The sequence below is a fragment of the Pelecanus crispus genome, chromosome 1 (assembly GCF_030463565.1).
Source record: "Pelecanus crispus isolate bPelCri1 chromosome 1, bPelCri1.pri, whole genome shotgun sequence".
Taxonomy (NCBI): Eukaryota; Metazoa; Chordata; class Aves; order Pelecaniformes; family Pelecanidae; genus Pelecanus; species Pelecanus crispus.
This window is the reverse complement of record NC_134643.1, coordinates 165,945,525-165,962,098: the sequence shown is the minus strand read 5'-3', so window position 1 is coordinate 165,962,098 and position 16,574 is coordinate 165,945,525. Positions and strand designations below refer to the sequence as shown.

The following is a 16,574-nucleotide window of genomic DNA, read 5'->3' as shown; positions in this document are numbered from 1 at the left end:
AGGAAGACAGAGGGAAAGGATAAAGGAATATGAAAAGAGAGGTAAAGTTCCTCAGTTCTCACATCCAATAGCAATCTTCCAATCTTAAAAAAAAAAACCAAACCCAACCACCAAATAAAGACACGTGACTTCTTCCTGAAGCAGGAAGAAGTAAATATTAGCACAAGACAAACACCTCTGGACAGCCAGAGTTTAGACTAAAGCATGGCACATTTTGAAAAGTGACATTGTATCAATGTGTACCCTCTCTGAATCATCCCACATCAATGTGATCAGGTTATGCATTAACAGCTATGCTTATCTAACTGCCACTTCAGCAAATGCATGAGCCACAGGAGACAAAGGTGAATCTGAGCTCCTTCCAGTTAATACATCAACAGCCAAGGTCAAGTGCTCTGCCCAGTTACTTTTTTTTTTTTTACAGAAATTCTCTCCTTATTCACCAACACTATAGGAGCTGAAAGGTGTAATGTCCTTAACCGGAAAGGACTGAAATACCTGAGAACACAGAAGAACTCCTGTAGATGCTAGATGGTATTTAGACCACTGACCTGCAGTAGGAGCTAAAGCAATTCTGACCTGTTGCCCAAGTTGTCTATCCTAGACGAGGCTGCCTGCAAGAGCAGAAAATCTGACTCCTCTGTCACCTCATGCTTCTTTTCCCTTTGCTGCTTGCTAAAATCTGTCTTAATCTAAGAGTATTTTCTCCACTCAAGCATACCTCAGCAGTGCACTGGCTGACAAACATTTACGGTCAAATCTTTTTCCTCATTTACTCCTGTATAAATCTCACACTTTGAAGGGTGGAGCCAGAAACAAGAACAAGGGCATAACCCAAGTTACAAGGGTAGGCTGATGTGCTGGAGAGAATCCATTCTTCCACTGGCTCTGCAGGACTGCCAGCAGAAGGCAGTAATAAAACTGAAGTGGACAGATATTCTTCGTACTTGAAAAGATCAGGATTTAAACAGGAAATGGCACTTTTTTGAGAATCACTTTCAGAAATAAAACTGCCTTCTGGTATTCACCCTGCTACTAAAAAGTCAGATGAAGATATCAAATTACAAGTGAAAGCTGTGAAATTCCATCTGCATTGCTTTCATATACCTATAAAAATGTTCTAAGGGACTTTAAAAGCAGTTCAAGAGTAAAAACAAAATGATTCCCCAAAGTGCAGCTGAAATGTTAGGATCTGTAGGAGGGCATAATTGGACGTTCAAGTGTGCCGTGCTGGTGGTGTTACTATTTTGGAGAAATAATGACTGAATCCTTTACATGGTCAAAAGTACCCATGTAACATTAATTGTAAACAGCATGCACGGACAACCTGCAAAGAAACATCAGACACCGCCTTTCTTTTGCAATTGCTCCAGTTTTCTTCTTAAGAGGTTGTAGTTTTCCCTGGTCCCGGGTGCCATAGGATCAAGCTTCAGAGAGACTTCATAGTGCTTCTTTGCTAAGTCAAGATTTCCCCAGCGATGATAAAGCACAGCTGGAACATCAATGAGGAATTTCATTAGCAATATTGTTGAATAACGTGCAATCTTGCCAATCACTTGGAAAACAACATTAAAGCATTTGTTTCCAGTGAGGGTATCTCACTGGCTGGTGGCACAGTAGCTGCTTGTTCTGTTGCCAAATGCAGGAGCAAAGCCTGGGAGCAGAACTGGCATGGGAATGATGAAGGAATGAATTACATTGCAGCCATAAATGGCAGCTCTTATCTGGTGAGCTCATTGCAGGTTACAAGCATAGCATAAATGAACCAATTTGCAGACACTGAAGTGCAGCTACCTCTGGGCTGGATTGTGCAGCCCTCTTGATCTGTCATATCATGTGACAGCTTTTCTGGTTTAGTGCCCTGTTCTTCTGGCTGGCAGTTTTTCTAGGAAGTAAAATAGAGATCTGCCCAGCAGGAAGAAGGCTCAGAAGATTGCGTTTTCTTTTTAAACACAATGAATATGAAGCAAACAAACAATTCAGCTGATAAGAGTTAGAAAGGCGCTTACCCAAATTACCATGATAACTGGCAGCATTTGGATTGGCTTTAATTGCCTTGAGGAACAAAGCTTCAGATTCCTGAATAATTTAGAACAACAAGTCAACAGGGCAGTCTACTCCTGTAGTATATAAAATAATGCAAAATTTACCCACGATTGTAATTAAAACCCCTCCCAAACTATGCCATATCTATATGATACCACTGTATATATATTCTAAGCCTGCATGATCCTATAGCTCAGGTGGCTACAGCCTCCAGAAAACAGTAATGCTACAAGTAAGTGCCATGCTTTCACAGGCTGCTGTTATTTTAGCAGAGAGCTATTAAGCACTAGTGAAGTTTGCAAAGCAGTTTACTTAATTGTTTTTTTTGCATGGTTAACGATATTTTCAAACATTACCTACTGAAGATTTCCCTACTTATTCAATCAAGTTAAGGATAATATAATTCATTATCTGAGCAAACTGCTTTTAGACACATTTCCCTTTAAAATAGTTTTTAGCATTTAAAATGGGAGCATTCCAGAAAACCCCTTTCAAACAGATGTTTCAACATGGTTGTCAATGAAGAGTAGCTGAGTGCCTGCTACTTAAAAAATCAAGCCAACTGAAATATTCCTGACATTTCCTCACAAGTTATCTTTTCCATATTCCCACTTGTGGTGTGTACTCTTAGGACTGTTGATATCTGAGTACTTAGAAAAGCTGAGCTCCCTCACCAAATATTCAGAGAACAATTTACCACTAAATTTATTCTCTAATTCAAACATTTTTATTTTCCCAAACTAGCTGCTAATATAGATACCTTTGTTCCAGAGCATATTTCCCGCAGAAGTTTAAAAAGATACACTCCCCCCAATCCAAATGGAGCGTATTTACTCACTTGCATGCAAGTTTAGATATTTTAGAGTGCAAATGTTACATAGGTTTCTATGCTGTGCTGTGTTTTAGGGAAAGTTGCCCATTCAGTTTCAATGCAAATGACCTGAAGATAAAATTACCTCAGTGTGGTAGGCTTCCACCTGAATGCACGTACTTGCTGGCTGAGGTATGCGAGAATGATAACCTGGGGAAAAGGCCTTTCCTTTGTGCTAAGCTTTTATTACTTATGTCCACAAAACACAACACAGGCTCTACTGAAAAAGAAAACCTATCAGGCAGATTTTTGGTTCCACCATCTTCTCATATGAAGCATGAAATAAGTCTTTGTAAGGGTCCCTCAGGGGACAAGAAATTTCTGATGTCAAGATTGAGTCACTCAACTTTGAGTGACTTAAGAACTTCCCAGTATGTCCAAATTCAAACCCAAACTACATGCCCCTTTCAAAGCATTCCTTAGCACAGCTGCGGCTGCCACTCTGAAGCCAAGAGCAACTGATGCAGGAAGTGTCTTCACCTTCTCAGGTCAAGGAAATTACAAACCCTAGCATTCTTGACAAATCCTTTTGCAGGACATCCTGTTTCAGGAGAAGGAATACTTGGATAGGAGTGAACAAGGGAACGAGATGTCTGGAAATTTAGGGACAATGTGACTCCATAGTGCAAGTTTTAGCATTGCTTTTCCCTGGTATAAGCAGCAACTCCAGCATTCTCATACCCAGACTATTAATGTTCCTGGATGCATTGGTCTCTTTGAAACCCATACTATCTAGTGTCTTCATTAATGTTTTAGATGATGGGACTGAATGAGCTTTCAAAAAACTTTACAGATAGCGCCTAAGAGGAGGGAGTGGTCAATACACTGGAGGGGAGAGCTGCTATTGAGAGGGACCTGGACAGGACAGAGAAATGGACTAGCAAAAAATCACAGAATGGTTGAGGTTGGAATGGACCTCTGGAGGTCATCTGGTCCAACCTCCCTGCTCAAGCAGGACCAGATGCCCAGGACCATGTCCAGGCAGCATCTCCAAGGATGGAGGCTTCACAACCTCTCTGGGCAACCTGTGCCAGTGGTCACAGTCACAGTAAAAAAGCATTTCCTGATGTTCAGAGGGAACATCCCAGGTTTTTGTTTGGGCCCATTGCTTCCTGTCCTGTCACTCAGCACCACTGAAAAGAGCCTGGCTCCATCCTCTTTGCACCTTCAGGTATTTATATACATTGAGATCCTCCCCCTGAGACTTCTCTTCTCCGCGCTAAACAGTCCCAGCTCTCTCAACCTTTCCCCATGGGAAAGATGCTCCAGTCCCTCCGTCATCTCCATGGCCCTTTGCTGGACTCTCTCCAGTATGTCCATGGCTCTCTAGGAACTGGACATAGGACTCCAGGTGTGGCCTCACCAGTAGAGAGGAAGGATCACCTCCTTCAACCTGCTGGCAACACTCTTAACACAACCCAGGATATCATTAACCTTCTTTGCCACAAGGGCATGTTGCTGGCTCGTGTTCAATCAGTCTGGTGTCCACCATGACCCTCAGGTGCTTTTCTGCCAAGTTGCTTTCCAGCTGACTGGTCCCCAGCATGTACTGTGCCTGGGGTTGTTCCTCTCCAGGTGCAAGGCTTTGCACTTCCCTTTGTTGAACTGCATGAGTTTCCTACCAGCCCATTTCTCTAGCCTGTTTAGGTCCCTCTGGATGGCAGCATGACCCTCTGGTATATCAGCCACTCCTCCCAGTTTTGTGTCATTCACAAACTTGCTGAGGGTGCACTCTGCCCTATCATGCAAATCAATAATGAAGATGTTGAACAGGATTGGACTGCTGGAATCTCATGAAGTTCAACACCAGTAAATGCAAAGTCCTGTATCCAGGATGGGATAACCCCATTCAAAAGTACAGGGGGCAACTGTCTAGGAAACAGCTCTACAGAATGCACCTGGTGGGCCTGGCAGACAGCAAATTGAATAAAAGCCATCAATGTACCCTCACAGTAAAGATGACCAACCATATCCTGGGCTGTATTAAGTAGAAGTACACCCAGCAGGTCCAGTGAAGTAACCCTTCTCCTCTATTTAGCACTTGTGAGACCACATCTGGAGTATGTGTTTGGGTTGGGGCTCTCCATTACAAGAAAGACACGGACATACTTTAGCAAGTCCACCAGAGAGCCACCAAGATGGTCGGGGGCTGTAGCATAAGACATAAAAGGAGCAGCTGAAAGAACTGGATCTCTTCAGCCTTCAGAAGAGAAGATGAAGGGGAGACCTTATTGCTATCTAGAAGTGCCTGATCAGATGATACAGAGAAGATGGGGACAGACTCTTCTCACAAGTCTGTGAGACAGGATGAGACAAAATGGATGCAAGCTGGCATATGGGAAATTCCAATTAGATAAAAGGAAGATGCTCTCCAGAGAGGTTTTAGAATCTCCATCCACAGAGGTGTTCAAGATGCAACTGGAGATGGCCCTGGTTTGGGTCAGGGGTTGGACTAGATGACCTCTGGACATCCCTTCAGTCAAAATTATTCTATGATTCTAACTCAGTCACCTGAAAAACATACTGAGACTCAAACATTTGGCAAGTCTAGTGGTGTTGCAAGATAACCTCCTCTTTTTGTACAACCATCCAAACCTTAAAATCAACAGTAGATTGGCACTTGAAAGCATGTAGCAGTCAGAAGTACCACAAAGTTGTATTGTTTTCCACTGCAAATTTTAGTATTTTGGTCTAAGAAGTAAATCCATGTTTTTTTCACTGGGCAGGTTAACAGCAATCGAAGTGAAAGATGTGCTGTCCAATTAATTCAGGTTTATGCCTGAAAGTTGCCACCTACACAAAGGCAAAGCACCTAATGTATGGACTCATCTTTTCATTGCTGAAGCCTGATGGGACAACATGTGCAATGTGTTCCCAGAAAATTTAATGAAACATTCTCAGAGCTTGCTGCCATTACCATACATCTTCAACTACATGCTGAAAACATTTTTATCATCACTGCTTTGCTCAGCAGCTAGCAGAAGCACACTGGCTGATTAAAGGCTATTTAAGGTGCATCATATTCATATTACTGTAGATATATGGAGTAAATATACATTCCAGTACATCCGGTCATATTTCAAATTGCTCTATCTTGCCAAATCTTTAAGTGTTGCCAAGAAGCTTGCACACTGCATATAGCAAAGCCTTTGGGTAAGCACACTGCATTCCATCTGCTGCCAAGGCCACAGCACAAAATAGTAGTCTGGCTTTATTTCAAATACAAAAAATGCTGAATGGTTTCAATTTATTGTACTTTTTACAGAAAAAGCATAGATGTATACGTAACAAAAATACAGCATACTATTTTCAAAAAAATAAAGATAGCTTGGTTCTTCATCCATTGTGACAAGAACAAGCATTTAAAGGAGAATGCTAACTTGGTATAACAGATGTTAATTGAAAAACAAAACAAAACCACCAAACCAGCTCATCTTTGATGTGCTTTTGTTTCTGGAACAATAAATCATTCATGAGTAGATACAAACAGAAATCATAAAGGGTTGGGTTTTTTTGGTCACTTAGGAAAACCATCTTCTGCTGAAAATCAAAGTGCATTTGAAACTGAAGGAGAAGATTGTGTGCTTATTGGAAGGAAATCTCTCGTAACAGCGTAAAACCTTTTCGACTCAATGTCTTTTAAAATAAGAGATAACAAAAAAACCTCAGAACAAGCCTTACTTTACGGCAACAGAGCCAATACAGTAACAACTTTTATACAGACACATAAGAAGTAACCTAATAAATGAAATGCCTGAGGTAATACAGCACATCAGATATAACTAGGCAGCCCTCTGAAAACTACCTCCATCACCTGGACAGTCTCCATCCCTTGCTCCTCCCTTCCCATCCCAAACACTCAATAAAAATCCTTAAAGAGCCATCCACTTCTCTCTGTTTTTACATGGTGAGTGGGTAGACAAGAAATCTGAATTTTCCATGCTTTTTATTGTCATTCAGCATTCTCCCACTTAAAACCCTTGTATCTCCTTTTTCCAGGCGATGCAAACTAGAGCTGCTGAGATCATAACCTTTTCTAAGTGAGTCCACTTTCCAGTTCTCTCAGTTTGCTCTCCCTGTTATAACCCATCAACTTCAAGTTATTAGTTAGGTTTTTTTCTCTACACAAACCTACTACTCTGTATTGAACTATTAAAACACTCACTGGCTCCCTGTTTTCTTCCCTGTGCTCCACTGCTCCTTTTGCTTTATTCAGGATGCTGACTTGAAAGCTTCATTTTCCCCTACTATCATTTCTACTTTGTCTCCAACACATTCCCCTGCAGCATAATGACCTTTCAGATCTAGCAATCAAAATCACTACCTCCTTTTTTATTTTTTAAATCCACTAAGACAGACTTGTTTCTCCTACACCTGGAAAAGTTTTCTAGCTTGTCTTCAACTTTTTTTTTTTTTACTTATTTCATTATAAATGCTCTTTATTCTGTCATGCTGCATACTCTTCTTGATGAATAACCATACAATCCTCTATTCTTTCACAGTTATGACTCACCAAAATAATCCTAGCAATTACCTCCGCCATAATCTCATCCCTTATATGTTCTGGATGTTAATTTGTATCTTTCTGGAACTTTGTTAAAGTAGCCTAATATATATATATATTATAACAGTCTCAGGTGGAGAGAGAAAAGAAAGTGTACAGAAAAAAAAACCCCAGCCAGTCTGGAGAAACAGTAATAGGGAGGGCATCTAACAGCATCACTAACCCAAACAAAAGCAAGTGCTGGGTTGTCACAGGCCCTGGCTTCACAGGTCATGACTCTACAGCTGAACAGGACTGTAGAAATTTAGAGTGGACACAGTAACTCGTGGAAAAATGTATCTATTCTGAGAAGCTTCACATCATAAAATCTTCTTACTTTGCATATACTGAAGATGTTCCTTCAGGGCTGCTAAAATTATCACTACCAAAAAGCCATCAAAACCCCCAAAAGCCATAGTTCAGTAAATTATGTTTTTCTGAGGAATACCACAAACTTCCTTGACTATTAATTTGTCCCTATCACATACATAAATCAGTGACTATGTAGTCAATTAAAACAACTAAATATATTAACAGTGTATGATTTATTCTCTGTCAGCTCATATAATTCCTTTTGGAAAATAAATCATTCTCATCAGTTCCATTACATTTACTACTTGTAAACACAAGCAGCTAATGCTGAGGTACCACTCGCAAGCTGGTCCACTGCATCCAAGAAAAAGTTCAATGCATTGCACAAAGTCTTTTCCTCATAATATTCTGGGACTACCCAGGTATCCCATCCTCATTCTGGGATTAGCAAATCTGTAGTATCTCTATTTTAGATAGTGCCTGAGGCAAAGAGGCTAGAATTCATATTGGGTAATGGTAAACTTTTACATAGAAAAAGCAGAAGGACTAGCATGTCACATCTAATTTTAGTTCCTGAACCAAGGCCTCTAAATCAGAGCAGGCTCGCTCTATTGGCAGTGAAGCAATACAGGACCCTAACTGCCCTCTAGTGTGCTTGAGAGCCTATTTCTCTCCAGTGACCACTGACATAGTTGAGGGCAGCAATATTCCTAACACAGGCATCTAAAATAAGATGGGATGAACTTAGGCCAGAATCACACAGCAATACTGTGACAGAAATGGGCATTGAAACCTGATTATCTAAGTCATAGTCCACAATGACCTCCTCAAACACTTTCTACAGGAACTTACACAGAGTTTAAACAGGAAAAAAAACCCAAACCAAAACACAACCAACACTCAGAAAGCTCTAGTTACCTACCTTATATTTTTGCGATTTCCCCAGTACATTTGCCAATGAAAACATAAGGGAATGATCATTAGGTATCAATTCCAGGGCCTCTCTTCCAACTGCTTCTGCTTGAGCTAGATTGCCTGGGAGCCCATGAGTGGAAAAAGAGAGGGCATCTTTTAACACAGCCTTATTAGTTGCTTTTCATGCTGTGAGCCCGCATATTGTATGACTAGCATTTTTAAAGAAAATCAGGTATCACACACACACAAATGTAAAGCTCTGGAGAATAAGACAACAGAAAACCTCCATTTTGTTTTCAACAGGTGGCACTTTCAGAAGAACAACAAATCACAGATTCAAAAGTTCTGAAGTTTGGTCTATAATACAAACATGCTTGCCCAATGATGGCATTTCAAATAAGAATTGGAAATTCAATTTATGGGCTGGATTTCAAGTGATGCTTTAAAACCATTCAGTCAGAAGGTATTCTTGTATTTATAGACAGTATCTAGGTAGCCAAAGACAAGGCAGAACTCCTTTCAGATGAATACAGACAAAGCTTTAAGTTTTGCAAGACACTGAATTATTCATTAAAACATTCAAATGGGCTTATACCTGTGTTATCAAGCAATATAATCATATTATTCCAAGCCAAACTATGCTCTGGCTTCAGAACTGTAGCATTCCTCCATGCATTCAATGCATCTATATGGCGATTCAAATCTGCATACTAAAAAGAAAGAAAAACTCAGTAATTTCAACCTGATTTGCTTTACTTTCCTATCATGGACTAAAGACACTAAAGAGTTGTTAATGTTTCATTCCATTCTAGTAGAACTTTTTTTTTATAGACAAAAATAAGAAATGTAAGAAGAATACTAGGGTAGTATGGAAGATAGTGTGCTATATATTAATTTTACCCTGGTTTTTTCTGGGATGCAGGCTTGTTTTCAAATATGCATGTACCAGTAGGATAGGGAGGAAAACCAGCACATGATTTAGAAATCTACACAACAGAATAAGTAAATATTTAATATAAATATTTCCAAGAATCTAAATGGAATTTTTTGGCATAGTTCGATTACCTAACAATATACTAATGACTGTGAAACAGTCTAATATTGAGAAATGATTAATAATATCTTTTGAACAAAACCCCAGAACCTATATTTTTCTTTGTACCTCTTTATATGAAAAAGTAGGACTACCAAAGGTTGTAAGGAAGGACTTATACTGGGAAAGCAATAGGAAAAGCTACTGCAAATAAGAAATCACCCCAAACTACAAGCAAACTGGAATAACTATCAGCATTTAACAGTACAGTGGAATTATACATGCATATATATACACACACACCCCCCACAGAGGTTACTGTCATAGCTATCATTTATTCAAAAGCACTTACCAACCGCCCTAAATTGTAATAACAGTCTGGATATTTTTTCCTGTGTTTAATTGCTGTCCAGTAGCTTTGCTCTGCCTCTTCAAACCTTCTTAAACTATTCTGTACTATTCCTAGATTCATCCATGCAGCAGCAAAATCGGGTCTGGGCAAATTGGGGAAAAAAAAATGAGAGAGAGGACAATTGAGCATTTGGAACATAAGATCCTATTGTGTCATTTCTGCTCAGTTGGTGCAAAACACTGCTTAGTACTGGTCTAAACATACTGTATTTGTACAGCTAAGGACAGCAACTCCTCTGCTTCTTGGAGCTCATTTCTTTCTTTCAGAATATTTCCAAGGTTGTTCATGGCATGTACATATTTAGGATTCAACCTAAAATTTAAAATTTAAGAGATGATTATTATGTATGGGACATGTATTACTATATGCAAATTGCTAGCTCTGCAATGCTGCAGACCATGAAAATGAATCCCTAAGAATTTTCACGTTAAACATGAAAGCAATTTTAGGATAGTTCATTAAAGCAGTAAAATTCCTAATACCTTACAGCTTCTCTGTAGTATTTGATTGCAGCACTTTGATTTCCTTTGTCAGCCAGGTTTTTGCCAACATTGTAGTGCACCTGAAAACACAGATGAACATTCTACCAGATGCTATACAGTCAGATATTTTGTAGATCCAAGGTGCTAAAAATTCTTACTCCAAATAGATACACTCAGCGCTTGCGTCATTCACTACTGGCTTTTGTTGTAGGTGGATACTTAAGATTGGACAATACATACAATGAAAACAGCAAGACAAAATCTGAGGAATAAATTAATTAATCAGCTTACCTGTTCCAGCTATTTAAGAAAGATTATTCACTTCCTGATTTTATAAATGAGGTCACCACACTTTCCAGAAGACTGTCTATACTGAGACCTCTTGCTCTTCATGTCATTTATTTGTCAGATAAGTAAGAGAAAGTCTGACTCAATCAAGTCCACCATAGCAGAAGAAAAACTACAGCAATGTAAGTGTTGATTAAACTTTGCTTTCGCTATAGCATAAACTAGAGGAAACTCAACATTAACAGAAAAACTAAGCTCCATATTGCAAACACAAACAAAAAAATAACAAACACACACACTATTATTGTCTTGGGATAAAAATGCATCAAACAGCATATCTGAAATAAAAATAATGTGTATGGCAACATGTTGGAGACCTTGCCTGTTAAAAAGTGGAGAATGAAGGAAGGATCTAGAGATTTGAGATATAGCTACAGGGAAGAAGATGCATCATCTGAACTTATGACAAGGACTAGATAGGAATAAATATATTTCAGGAGAAATCTGAGTTGGAAAACATCTCAAATCCTACTTTAAGACAAATCGCAGAAGACTACGTTACCTGGTCAAAGGGAAGACTCAAATAACAGAAAAGTACTGAGTACTGACTCCTGCAAATAGACTTCTCAGCAACTAGATCAGAACTCATTATTTAAATTACCTTACTATTTGAAATCAAATTGTCTATACTTCATCTAAAACAAACACACACTGTCATTTCTTCCATACTTTGAAAATCTAATTTAAATCTTTTCAAAAACACTATGCAGGAATTACTTCAGATTGAAGTACAAAAAGATAGGTTTGTAATGCATTTAGATAACTCTAGTTCACCTTCTACATTCAGAAAAGGATTTTATCTCATGTATCCATCAAAGGAAAAATCCTAATTGTATTTGGCACAATAGCTGGGACCTATTGATCCAGCACAAACAATTATGCTTGAACCTAATTGTTACGGTATTTAATTGTTCAACTCCATCTCTATATGACTGTGACTATGCAGTAACATACCATCAACAAATAAAGTTAAGAATATTTTCCATGCTTTCTAGAATGAGTGATAAAGTAGTTTCACTGGTTTTACAGACAGCAAAGATGCTATAAAGCTTACTAAGCATACACAGAAGCAGATCCTCAGGCTGTAAGATATAAAATAGCACACAAATTCAGCACCCCATAAAAGCAGTTCTAGCACAGCTTCCAAGAAAAAAAAAAGATCCAGGTACTTCTTTTGTATATTCATAAAAATATGACAAGGTCCATGCCAAAGAATCAATGGAATGGTACATTTATATCAAGACATAGCCATTCATAAAGATCAGTTGATGGTATCAAAAAAACCCCCGAAACGCAGAATAGCATTGTTTTCCCAGGAGTCATTAAAGTAAAATGATATGCCCTGAAAGAAGTTTCTTAGGACTGAATACTATTTGTATATCTCTTCCAGAAATTTCTTCTGCACACTATGATAACATTCTTACCAAACTGGATTGCTCTGATTACATATGCTGAAGTTTACAGACTCAAAATTTATTCAGAGCAAATTAGGTTATTAAACTTTGCTGTGTTTCCAGATAAAAGATAAATTGTGGCAAAACAGAAAAAAATGAGGAAAGATTTCACTCAATAATGTATATTACCCCTTAAAATACCTGGCTTCACATTTCAATATCAGCAAACAAGATTACATTAACCTGATTCAATTTCTTTCTTGAAGAAGTTTTACAGAAGTCATAAGCGTTACTGAAAGAAGAAATTTGATTAAAGACTGGCAACAGAGCATATGAGAAAAAACTGTATACACCAACCACTCAGTCTTTCACGTCAGCTCTCTTATGTGAGGAAACAGTCAGCATTTCACTGTCTGATTCAATTTTTCTCAGTTTTTACAAACATGTAGCATCTTAATATCCATTTCTATCTCAAAAGCAGAAGCAGAAAAAAATCTTTTTCTCATGTAAACAGAATTGTGCAGACTGCAGAAACCTGAAGTATCTCAATTCTCTCAAGTCAAAACATCAAATGAAATATTAAGTGTACACGTACATTTTGTCAACTGAACTAAAAATATGTACTATAGTCTATTAAAACTGATAGCAAAACGATTTAAATAAACTATTAGCATTTTTGATGGTGTATTTCTCTGTCCTCAGAAACAGCTTCTGTGTGAAAGGAAACGGTATTTCTACACAGTACTCCTGAAAATGAAGAGTTCCTTGTTGTATGCTGGTTTCCTAATTTCTCTTCAAGTGAAATTGTAGCCTTAGTTCCTTTTAATATGGTGGTGACAGAGAAGAAAGGAAGGGAAGAAAAACTAAAACAAACATACCAAAAGAACCCCTCAGCCTACCACAAATACTCAATGACAAAACCAGCTTTACAATGGATTATAATAGTCAGTACCATCCTGCTCTTATGAACAGTGTCAGCAAAGGGTTTCCAGGCACACACAGCCATTTGAGGGGTGCAGGTGACTTCTGCCATGCAGCCATGTCTCTCACTTCACTGGCCATGAGAGAGAGATGCCAAGATCAGCCTTTAGCTCTATTCCCCGAAACCAGGCCTACAATAACTATCTGCCCCCTGCTAAGCACACGGCTGTAACTATCTTTAACTTCTCCTATGACCCCTATCTGCACAACATGGGGACACAAGTACTTTCTATACACCAATGGGTGGGAAGAATCTGGCCTTTAAAAATGAGGGGCCAGTGTGATGTTTTAAATTTCATCTCTAGTGATGTGGTGGTTCTGCCTTCGACAGATATTGTGCATGCTGACCTGGGAGAGAGGATTTTCTTTTCCTGATTAAAGAGCAGACATAGCATTTCGTTATTAAACGATTAAAGACAGACATTAACTGGAAATGATGTATTACATTATGCCCACATGCTCCTTTACCAGTCTTAAACAGGTAATTACTTTACAGTAATAGCTCTAAAAGGATCATTTCTCAGGGATGCATAACAACACAGTGTCCTCCGAAATCAGGGCAATTAGGTAAAAATACCCTAGGATAGAACCTAGTTGATCTCAACAGGCATGCGTTGTTTAAAGTGAACATAACCATGGCACCATAGCCTAGCCAAAGAATTGGCTCTATGTGTTTGTCTGTTCGCAATACCTTGATCAGCCTAAGAAGCCAGTATAAAACAGCAAAAGCACTATTCTATTATTCTATGTTAGACACACACAGTGCTTGAACTCTTATTTAAGTGTTTAAATGAGCACACATATTTAAATGAGGAAGAGAGAAAAAAATTGTATTTCCCTGTACAAAACCAAAATTACTGTCAAACCAATGTTTTGGGTTTTATTCCTCAAAGCAGTTTAGAAAGAAATTGAAATGCAGTATCATCTTCCAGGAGGTACACCCCCTCAATTGGAGCACTACTATTATCAACTATTTTATTCTCTCTTCCTAGCTGCTTATAATCACCTTTTCAGCAAATATGAACATTTGCTGAGAAGGATGGAAGCAAAGCACAGATGTCAAAATTTCTACAGAAACATGCAGATGCTTCTGTTCAATGTCAGCTTCTTTCATCAAACACTCTTCTCTTTCCTCTACTTCTGAAATTCTAATAATAAAACAAAGCCTTTTTGATCTTCACATTTGGTTCATGCAGCAAATGTTGTCTAAAGGTTCTTCTGCATGACTGTGCTTGTACAGAAAAAAACTGACATCTAAAGTGGTATCTGTGTGGCAAAGCACTGCAGATAGGCCCTATAAACATAGCCCACAGCACCTAAGGTAAATTCTGCAGAAGATAATCCCCTATTAATACATAGCATAGAAAATAATTCTCAATATGTAAAAGAAATGCTCTCTAGATCAGCTTCATAAATCCTTCAACAGCAGTAAATCTTGTTCTGTCATAGAGGTTTTACAAGACCTTTTAAGAAAGTATAGAAAGTAATTGCACAAACTTTGTTGTACATTTTCAGTCTTAGCATAGCTTGTCTTTGACAAACTTGTATCTATAAAAATTACAGTGTGCATAAAGCATCAACTACAAAGTTACTACCCTTCATATGTCAAGGCAGACTGCGTTAGTAACACATTCTGTTGGGAGTATCATAACTTCGTTGCTTATTATTGCAGAAAAGTTGCTACTGAAGTGGCTTTTTAAAATTATGTTTATTAATTTCTCTCCTGTAAGAAAAGCCAGTAGCAAGGAGAATGTACAGATTACGTACAGAATATCAGCAATTTACAATCATTTAAATTCAGTTATTTCAAATCTAGGAAAAGAAAAATGGTGGCTATTTCCCATGTATTTAAGAATGCAACTGCAAATTTTATTTAGATAATCAATTAGAGGAAGTCATCCAGAAATAAAAAACATCTCTGGATTCCTAAAAACTGCCATGGCTTTGCTAAAAGCCAAGAAGTAACTTGGCACTTCCAACTTACCATGTGGTAAAAAAGGCAGTAAGATGAGCATTTTGGGGAATAATCTTTAAAATTAAAAGAAACAATGTGTAATGACCTCAGAAGGTGAGGAGCCATACAGCAATATCTAGAAATAGTAAGCACCAGTAGGGCAAAGGCAAAATCTCATATAACCTTATGTTTCCACATCTGCTCTAGTTGTCAGGACTTCTTTTATCATCAGTGGAGAGAAACACACAGATGTAGGGTGCAGTCCTTCTGGCCTGTATCAGTCATTTACTCCAAGGTGATGATGAACCAAGTGCTAAAAGGGACAGCTTCTCCTCCCCAGTTACAAAGGGAGCCTGGCTGACTCACTGAGATGTGGATGTCTAAAGCCGAGGACATAAATCCAAGCCAGTAGTCTGCTATGGTGAAACAGTAGTTATGCTTTTATCATAGCCTGTAATTAGATATTCCAGTACTTCAACAAAGCACTCCAGGATTAACTTGCAACATAATGACATCAAATGAAAAGATGCCAAATTGGATCCAGTGAGCCTTTTAAGCCAGTAGCACTGAAATATTCCAAATTTATAAACTATCTGTAACATACAATCAACATATCACAAGAAAACAGAATCCATAACTATTCACAAAATTTGCTTTAGTAGAAACAACATAGGCCTGGTTCTAACTCACACTAGTGTACATTGCCACTGAGCTCTAGGAATTAAGTCAATCTGTACGGTATGAAAAAAGGTGGTAAGAGCAAATAGAATCAATATACAGGCACCTTCTGTTCAGCTAAGAAAAATACTGCCAAATGTATTCAAAATGTGCACTGTTTCAGTCTAACAACCTTTAAAACCAACTTAAGTGCAGGACCACACAAGTTCAAATGTATGACATACTCCTGGACATGTTTAATCAAGATCCGTAACATGCTTCTTTCTTGCTCTTTAAAAAAAAAAAATCTAATATACATAACATATATTTAAAATATTTGAAATATTTTAAATAAGTAACTTTTAAAATAAAATTTAAAATATATAAAACATTTTAAAATCTGTGTTGTGAACTTTAAAAAAAGGTCAAAATCTTTGTAACTTCATTATGGCCCCTGATTACTTCCAATAAATTTTAAAATCACCGGGCCACATTTATCTAAGTTGATCCTAAATTTCATTCTCTTGAGCCAGATGCATCCATCACTCAAGGGCGTAGATTCTCTATTATGCCAGACAATCTGATTTAATGCAATTTCCACACCTTTATCTAAAGAGATGTTTAAA

The 16,574-nt window shown here is 38.1% G+C and overlaps 1 protein-coding gene across 1 annotated transcript in view; it reads right to left on the bottom strand.

The window, feature by feature from the left end:
• Positions 1-1,340: 1,340 nt before the first annotated feature.
• TMTC4 (transmembrane O-mannosyltransferase targeting cadherins 4) overlaps positions 1,341-16,574 on the bottom strand; it is a 54,096-nt gene continuing 38,862 nt past the window's right edge. The window contains exons 12-18 of the mRNA XM_075717431.1: positions 10,615-10,694; positions 10,337-10,444; positions 10,073-10,214; positions 9,283-9,397; positions 8,695-8,807; positions 2,010-2,079; positions 1,341-1,492 (exon numbers count right to left, since the gene is read on the bottom strand). Of these exons, the coding sequence (XP_075573546.1) occupies positions 1,341-1,492; positions 2,010-2,079; positions 8,695-8,807; positions 9,283-9,397; positions 10,073-10,214; positions 10,337-10,444; positions 10,615-10,694 (780 nt within the window). The remainder of the gene's footprint in view (positions 1,493-2,009; positions 2,080-8,694; positions 8,808-9,282; positions 9,398-10,072; positions 10,215-10,336; positions 10,445-10,614; positions 10,695-16,574) is intronic.